The 9,299-nt window shown below is 35.6% G+C and overlaps 1 protein-coding gene and 1 pseudogene across 1 annotated transcript; both read left to right on the top strand.

The window, feature by feature from the left end:
* The first annotated feature begins 769 nt into the window (after positions 1–769).
* Positions 770–2,065, top strand: LOC120590267 (putative olfactory receptor 52P1). The gene has a single exon (XM_039847896.1). The coding sequence runs from the start codon at positions 788–790 to the stop codon at positions 1,751–1,753; it is 966 nt and encodes a 321-aa protein (XP_039703830.1). The 5' UTR covers positions 770–787; the 3' UTR covers positions 1,754–2,065.
* A 5,882-nt stretch (positions 2,066–7,947) lies between these two features.
* LOC120590264 (olfactory receptor 52N4-like) lies at positions 7,948–8,826 on the top strand (annotated as a pseudogene).
* Positions 8,827–9,299: the final 473 nt, after the last annotated feature.

The raw sequence follows: 9,299 nt of genomic DNA, 5'->3' as shown, positions 1-9,299 counted from the left end.
CACAAGAGTGGACTATAAAAGGCTAGAAGTTTCTGTTTTAGAAATAGAATGAAATCCAAAAAGGGTTAACTTTAACATATTGAGAAATGAAAACTGAACATGTGAGGATAGCTGAATCATCTCGTGGAATGTCAAATGAAAGTTGATCAGGTATAAGGGGAAATATCTCTTAGTCAGTGAAAGGTGTGGAAGCAGCTGTGGTAATATTAAGATCAGAAATAACTACCAAGCCCTAAGTCTCAAACTTGAACCTATTCTAAGTTGAAAAGCAAGAGAAACGATGTATAATTTCATTCAGTGAATTATGTTGGAAGTTTGTGTTCTGAACTGATGTTCCCACATATCTCTTCCCATACTCTGAGAGAGAGAGAGAGAAAGAGAGAAAGATTGAGAGAGAGAGAGAGAGAGAACTAAAAAGAGTGAAAGAGGTCTATACCTTTCTTTGAGGACAAGAAGTCTTAGCTAGAAAACAACTCTAATGTATGTAAATGCTTATTTAAACCCTTTCTCATGTTAATTTTATTTAACAAGTATGGCTGTGCCAGGCACTATTCAAAGCTCTTTACAAATATTAACTCAAATAATTCCCTTAACAACTCAAACAACTCTAGGGGATAGTACTATTATTATCCCAGTTTTATGGATGTAAAAGCTTGCTTAACATAATATAGCTAGTGAGATTACTCTAGGCTTGTTTACATCCCTGTTCTGTGTTGTCTCTTCAGGTAATGTGATACAATGTGAGGGTTTCTAATGAAAGAAGATATTCAGAACTCTTGACCAGACCATGGAGTCTCCTAATCACACCAACCTGGACCCTTCCGTCTTCTTCCTCCTGGGAATCCCAGGTCTGGAACAGTTCCACCTGTGGCTCTCACTCCCTGTGTGCTGCCTGGGCGCAGCCACAATTGTGGGCAATATAACCATCCTGGTTGTTGTTGTCACTGAACCTGCCCTTCACAAGCCTGTGTACCTGTTTCTATGCATGCTCTCGACTATTGATTTGGCTGCCTCCTTCTCCACAGTTCCAAAGCTACTGGCCATTCTGTGTTGTGGAGCTGGACATATCTCTGCCTCCGCCTGCCTGGCACAGATGTTCTTCATTCATGCCTTCTGCATGATGGAGTCCACTGTGCTGCTGGCCATGGCCTTTGATCGCTATGTGGCCATTTGTCACCCACTCCGCTACGCCACTATCCTCACTGACTCCATCATTGCTCGCATTGGAGTGGCAGCTATGGTGCGGGGGTCCATGCTCATGCTCCCGTGTCCCTTCCTCATTGGGCGTTTAAGCTTCTGTCAAAGCCATGTGATCCCACACACATACTGTGAGCATATGGCTATAGTGAAGCTAGCCTGTGGAGATACTAGGCCTAACCGCGTGTATGGACTGACAGCAGCACTATTGGTCATTGGGGTTGATTTGTTCTGCATTGGTGTCTCCTATGTCTTCATTGCACGAGCTGTCTTTCGCCTTTCATCTCATGAAGCACGGTCTAAGGCCCTAGGGACCTGTGGTTCCCATGTCTGTGTCATCCTCATCTCTTATACACCAGCTCTCTTCTCCTTTTTTACTCATCGCTTTGGCCGCCATGTTCCACTCCATATTCACATTCTTTTGGCCAATGTCTATCTGCTCTTTCCACCTGCTCTTAACCCTATAGTATATGGAGTTAAGACCAAAGAGATTCGGGAAAGGGTCATCAGGGTGTTTCAATGGGGTCAGGGAACTGGGGTCAAGACATCTGAGTGATCCAAGAGCAAAGAACAGACTTAGTTCAAAATAAAAGAAGCTTTCCAAGATTAAATGATCCTCAGTATTTGAGATTGGAAAGAGGTTTTAATAGAGTGGCGATGTCCTCTACAGGACCTGCTAGACCATTTCCAAGATTAATAATCACAGAGGAGGTCAAGTTGGTTTAGCATTTTTAACTTCCATCTAAGGAAATATAACATTGGGAGAGTTTTCCAAGCTAGTTTAGAAGAGCCTCTGTATAGTCCAAGGACCATTCCTCACTTCCAGGCTCTCTTCTAATGCAGCAGGCGTGGATTTCTAACCTCATACTTTAGGATATGTCACCATCTGTAAGGATCAGAAGATAGGACCATAGAGCCATGGTTAAAGAAATTAGAGCTGCAAGAAACATATGCTTTTGCATAATTCCTATATTTCTCCATCAGCTGTTGAAGCCAAGAAGAGGAATGACTCAGCAAAATCCATAATATTAGCTAGTGGCAGAGCAAGAGCTTGAAAACTAGAATTCTTTGGTATGGAACAATAAGACGTCTATGGATGAGGTCACAGGAGAAGTCAGAAATAACTATTCATTTCTAACCTTGGGATAGTCATCCCATGGATATATTTTTGTCTCTATCATCTGGAAAGCCAACCTCAGTTCAAATGACCTGGATAAACCACCTGACAAGCAATTTCCAAATATTCTAATACATTTGTACTATGGGTAGTGAGGGTGGGGTGGGGTGGGAGAGGCTTCCAGAAGTCATTGACTCCTAGCTCTTGAACCTATAAAGGACAGTCACTTACCCAACCAATCAGAGTAGGAAGACTTTGCCATTCCTTTTTCCATTTATAAGGAAAAGGGGGCCAAATAGATCTGAGTTCATCAATTTTAGTTTACCTTATGTAGTGGAAAGTTCTTAATTGTATCTATGAAACTGGGATTGGAAAACAGTTATTGTAAATCCTAAGCTTTCTGTTTTCCAAAAAAAGAATAACTTTAGACAATTGGCCTAATACATTTCATTAACAAATAAACACTTTTAATTTTTAATATTTTAGTGATGCACACTGTCTGCTTGTCATCCTTTCAGTGTGCCATCCAACACTGTTAGGTAGAGTAAGCATAAAACTCTCTGCTGGAAATTCAGACTCTCCCACTGTAGGAGATGTCAGTCCTGAGAACAGAAAACTAAGCACCAGATTTTTAAAGCTTACATTCTCAGGAATATGAATGTTTTGATTGTGCTATTTCACATAGGTGGAGATGAACAGTTTGCAAATATTAGAATTCAATAATGTATGCAGGACACTGTCTATTTTTCAAAGGAAAAATAATTATTATAGTGTTCTATAGGAAGATTGCTAGTGCATAGACTGGTACTGGTTTCAATTAATTTTGTATTCAAATCTTCAAATTGAGATATTTTAAACAGATTTTAATACTTTTATATAATTCTAAACACCATAGTTCATAAATTAAATTTTTATTTTTTTGTTTCAAATTGTCCATCTTCCTAGCACACAAATCCTACAACCCTAACTCTGAAACAACTCTGTACTCTGTGTCATATGTTCCTATACGCAGCACGTGGAGCACTTTTGAAGAAAATATACAGACATGCGGATTACAAGCACTATTTGTTCACAATTTCAGATTTTAACTGAGATGTCATTGCTACATGGCTATGCTTTTACCCTGCATGGTTTGCAATAAGTATGTATGTATGTATGTATGTATGTATGTATGTATGTATGCATAATATGTATGTATTTTATTGTGACATTGGTTAAAAAAATCCAATAAGTTTCAGCTGTACACTTTAACAGTAAGGCATACATATATTTACACTGTGTGTTCACCTCCCATAGTTAGATTTCTTTCTGTCCTCTTATACACCTCTTGCCCCTTGTGGTTGCCAAATTCCATTAATGTTCATTCCATAAAGAGAAATAAAATGATTGGAAATAAACTCTCTTAAGTTCTAACCCTCAAATGAACTTTTGACATCTACAGACTTTATTTCTTCCCTTATTACTGTATTCATTTATTACCGATTCTTTTTTCTGATCACGCGAGGTTCTCAAAATATGCTCTTGGGAGCTCAGACTGTCATCCACTTCTATTTATTGTGTTCACAACCTGTTTGAATTTAGTGGCGTTTTTACCCAATAGCAAAATTTTCCTTGACTTTAGTGACATTTCTTTTCTATGAAAATTTCTGGAAAATAACTTTGGAACTAATTATTTCTGCTTTCCTTACCCGATCCCTATTCCTTCCCTACATTATAATCTGAATTCAACCATAAGTTGAAGTTTCAAGTGGAACTCTGTTGTCAAAGCCACCAGTAAACTTTTAAAATTGGATTTCCTTACAACATGTTATATTATTGGCCATATCTACTTCTCTGAAATTCATCAGCTGCCACTTCTGTGACATCACATAACCTTAACTTTTCTTTTATATCTACAATGTTTTCCTTCCTATTCTCAAAGAAGTTATATTAGATCAAAAAGAAAACCTCACTGAGATCCCTAAGGAAGAAATAATAGTATTTCGAATCCAAGTGCAATAAGACTAGAAATAAAAAAATAAAGTCAATATCTTTAATATTAAGCAACTTTAAATTTAAATGTCATTGAAATATCAGTTTCCCCAATAAAATCAGTATGGGCTTTTTAAAGATTAACTTGTTTTTGGTATGATAGAATGGAACTCTTATACACTACTAGGAATTTATTTTAAATAAATAATAAGAACAGAGTGCCACCTCGATTCATGAACAGATACATTTATTGTAGCATTTTATTAAGTAAAAGAATCCCTGGATATCAAAAGATAGAAACATTTAAATAAATTCTATTCATCTGTTTAATAAATATTTATACAGTCTTAAAAATCTCCTTTAGAAGAAAATTTAATGTGCTAGGTGTATACTCTTATTGTAAAAACAGCAATATATGTGTAATGAGATATTATTTCATTTCTATTAAAGCATCTACCTGGACATAAACTCATATTAGTATATTTAAAAGACACACTGATAAATGTTACTTCACTAGAGGGACAAGTAAATATATTTTAAGAGGTAATTTAAAAAGAATACTTTAATGAATGATTGTATGAATAAATCATTGACACAATCATTTTAAATGTATTCAACTTGGTTCTCCCAGGGTCTTTGTAAAACTTCATAAGAAAAGGAACAAAACCCTGCAGTAGCGAAATCAATTTCTTTTAAAATATCTAATTTCTAATCTATGTCCTGCTATTTATCTATGACAACATTTATGTATCTATATATGTGCACACACGTATTCATCCATTCATACATGCATGCACACATACATGTACATGTTTGTAATGCAAATACATGACTTAAGCTTTGATGGCTGAGGAGTCCACTTCAAAGAGGCATCTACTTCAAAAAGGGCAATCTTGAATAAACACATTGCCAGTAATGACTAGATAAAGAGCCAGGCCAACCCCTACATGGGCCTCCCTTCCCCAATTCCTCAGCTCCTTTGTTTTAGAAATCTTGGTTGATTTCAGTAACTGACCTTTTAGGCATCTTGTTTTTTCTCTTCCTGTACTTTAAATTCCCATTTATTTGTTTGTTTACTTAACCCATAATATTTGGAGCCTGGTTTATTCAAAATTAACAGTATTTCCAAAGTTTAGATATTTTATCTCCAAAAAAAGAGAGAACAATTGAAAAACTATGCCATCACCTGCTAAAACATAGAAAAGGCTAAGAATTGTCACAAATTATGCATTGCAAGCCAAGTATCCCCCACATCACAGGGAGATTTCTTTATAAAGAATATGGTGCTATGCTTCTACACAGGATCCTCCTTGCTGTCAATGACTGGTCATTTGCTTGCCCAAGGTGTCTATTATCTCCCATATGTCATGGGGGGTAATGATTCTCCAGTTGTTACAATGGTACACTCATGTTTTAGATTTACAAAGTGAGCCCATCAAACCCTAGGCCTCCATCCTTGACCCCAATAAAGGCAAAACCCTAGGTCTGCTCTCTCTTCTCTCTCTCTCTCTCAATCTCTCTCTCTCTCTCACACACACACACACACACACACAATAATACACACAATGGCCTCACTATGTAGCTCCAAGTGTGCATGTAATTTCTGGGACCTCTAAGCAATAAACCTTGTCTCTTTAAAAGTTTATTGGGGAAACTGTTGGGAAAAAAATTAAAATTTTCTTTAAAATAATAGATTTAATTTGTTAAGTTTGTACCACTAGCTGGATCTTTGACAAATTTATTGAACTTGTATAGGACCTGAAACTTATTGTAATAAAGCATTTCTAAATGATGAATATTATTCTTATGAAAATGACAGCATATAGAGATTATTTTATAGCAGGTATTATAGGGGAAATATTAAGATTTAGAATTAAGCATTGTCCAGAATTGTCAAGATTGGCTTAAATTAAAAAAAAAAAGCTGGAGAAGTGGGTAAATCTTTAGAGAAACAGGAAGATCCAGACTGAGGCAGACAGGAAATCATAATAGGTAAGAGTTTAAACATGTAAAAAAAAATTTTAAATGAGAATAATAGTACAAAATTTCAGAAGATATTTTAAAATATTACCTCTCAGGTTAATCTTCCCGATATTGTAGTTAATTGTGTTATATGTATTTAAATTTATATTTTGATAAATGATAATGTGACAGTTCTTTGAGGTATATAATTTTATCAGTCTATTTTTAAACAGATTTGTAAGTGTATTTAAAACACCGATAAACTAAGGACTGCAATATTGGTCCTAGAGGAAACAGTGTTTATATAATTGAAAGTACCATATTTTGACTGTTTTTCTAAAATTCAGATAACAAAGTAGAAATGTTAACGTAAAACTGAATCAGTGACATTAAACTGAAAACTGGAGCTTTTATAAGATTTAAATGTTAATTTGAAAAGTCTGCATATTAATACCTACTGTATACTAATAAATTATGAAAGGATTTCTGGACTTGCCATGATTTGGATTCCAGATATTTCATTAAAAGTAGAGTCAAAGTGTCATGATTAAAACAACCAACTTTAATTGTATTCTATGACTTTTACTTAGAATTTCTTTAAAAAAAAGTATCCCATTTTTTCTTGCTTTGATTTCTACTTCATCTGAATCAATATATCTGTTCCAAATTTCATGTGTATTTTTTCTGACAAGTATACATTATTTCATGTGCTCATTTGGTTTTCTTTATCATGTGACCCTCTCTACTGCCTACGTACATTTTTATAAAATTAACAGATTTATGTTCACTTATATAAGGGAGTTTAAATAATTTACCTTAATAGCCCAAACCAATATATTTGATCTGCCTTTTGTCACCTTAATAGTCTATTGATTTCTTTAGGAATACTTTGCTTTCTCTGTTTTATCATGGGAATGTTTTGCTTCTTTTTTCCCCTGTGATTTACATAATTATGTTCTGGTTTTATTCTTAAAGGTTCCTTTGTGTTTTCCAAATTATAGTAATTAACCTGCATTTCAAGAATTCTTAAAGAATTCTGACTCTTGTACTCTTCTGACTCTTTTCATTTTGTAAAGGCACAAAATAATAATATGAGAAACAGGTAGCTAAAATATGTCCCTCAGGCTGACCATCTCCTTAGGAGAATCCTGCTATTGATAAAGTATGTCATGATCTGGCCCCTGCCCAATATCTAACTCCATTTCCAGCCTCTTAATGTCCACATGTAAGAGACATCACAATATTATTTTCTCAAAAATATGATTTAAAGTTTTATGATTTTTCTCATTGATTTTTTCTGCCTGGACTATGTGCATAGTTATTAATATTTAAATAATGTCTAAACAAAAATAGCTTCAGAAAAATAAGAACAAAAACTTCATCCTTTATAAATGGATACTATTTGTATATTAAAGAACTAGGCAAATATTAGGCTCTAAAAAGTACACATTGATAAATGAGTGAATGAAAAAAATAATATATAAAAAATAAATCCACTTGGTTTAAACAAAGTTTATGCTTATATTAACTTGAAGCAGAAAAATGGATTGTTTGGCTCTAGAAATATACTTTGGGGAAAAAAAAGACAAAGAAATCAGGACAGTGACAATGACCAAAATGTTTTCTTCTCATGTCTCTGTCTAGGAGGACCCACAGATGCTGTAAGATGATAACGGACCATACTGGCTTGATTATGGCTAATGGCAAACCAAACAGAAGTGACACCAGCCTTATTCATTCTTAATGGGATCCCAGGATCAGAGGACATGCACTTCTGAATTTCTTTCCTATTATGTTCCATGTATGTTGTGGCTGTGGTAGGAAATTGTGGACTCCTCAGTCTCATCCACTGTGAGGACTTCCTGCACAGGCCCATGTGCTACTTTTTGGCCATGCTTTCCCTAACTGATCTTGTCATATGCTCTAGCACAATCCCTAAAGCCCTCTGCATATTCTGGTTCTGTATCAAGGAAATCAGCTTTGATGGCTGTCTATTACAGATGTTCCTTGTCCATACCTTTATAGGGATGGAGTCTGGGATGCTTATGTGGCCATCTGCTACCTTCTGCATTACTCAATTATCCTCACCAATCCCATAATTGCAAAGGATAAGTTCTCTACCTTTCTCAGAGGGGTGCTGCTTATCATTCCATTTACTTTCCTTAGAAAGTGACTTCTCTATTGTAGAGGTAATATCATACACTATACCTACTGTGACCACATGTCTGTAGCCAAGTTATCTTGTGGAAATATCAAGGCCAATGCCATCTATGGTCTGATGGTTGCCCTCCTGATTGGAAGCTTTGACATCTTGTGCATCACAGTCTCCTACACCATGATTCTTTGGGCAGTGGTCAGCCTCTCCACAACAGATGCTCGGCAGAAGGCCTTCGCACCTGCACTGCCCACGTCTGTGCCACTGTTTCTCTTACAGTCTAGCTTTCCTGTCCTTCTTTTCCTATTGCTTTGGAGGCCACACGATCCCTTTATCTTGCCATATCATTGTGGCTAACATTTATTTGCTTCTATCTCCCACTATGAATCCTGTTGTATATGGGGTAAAAACCAAGCAGGTATGAAACTGTGTCATAAGAATTTTTTCAGGTTATAAGGACATGAAATCCCATAACATATGAAAGAGACATTTGCCTGGTGAAAGATGGGAAAGAAAAGAATGCTTCTGTCTGTTTAAAGTATAGGTATCTGACCTTGCCAAGTGAGTGTGATAAGTAGTCCCCCTGCATTCAAGTTTTTGCAGAATTCCAAAATCATTTTTATGCTACATCATCCTCCACATGAGTTTTTCACTTTCAGGTTTTCTGTATAATTCAGTTTCTGTATAATTCAATCATATCAGAAAGAAAAATACTAACGGGAAACTAGAACAATTATCCAGAAAATTGAATCTAGTGAAACTAATTATCTGGGCCAGATTAACTAAATTGCTGTTTTTTAATTGTGAATGGAATTTCCAGTTTGATACTTGTGATTTAACTCTAAGAAAAAAATGCACTGTATGTTTTCATTACTCTCAGAAGTCCTCTGTTTTCTC

The sequence above is a fragment of the Pteropus medius genome, unplaced genomic scaffold (genome assembly GCF_902729225.1).
Source record: "Pteropus medius unplaced genomic scaffold, Ma_sr-lr_union100, whole genome shotgun sequence".
Lineage (NCBI taxonomy): Eukaryota > Metazoa > Chordata > Mammalia > Chiroptera > Pteropodidae > Pteropus > Pteropus medius.
The sequence above is the reverse complement of the archived record's forward strand: the minus strand, read 5'-3'. Positions and strand labels throughout refer to the sequence as shown.

Excerpts from the sequence above, each read along its gene's own strand:
- LOC120590267 (XM_039847896.1), top strand. The coding sequence starts at position 788 with ATGGAGTCTCCTAATCACACCAACCTGGACCCTTCCGTCTTCTTCCTC.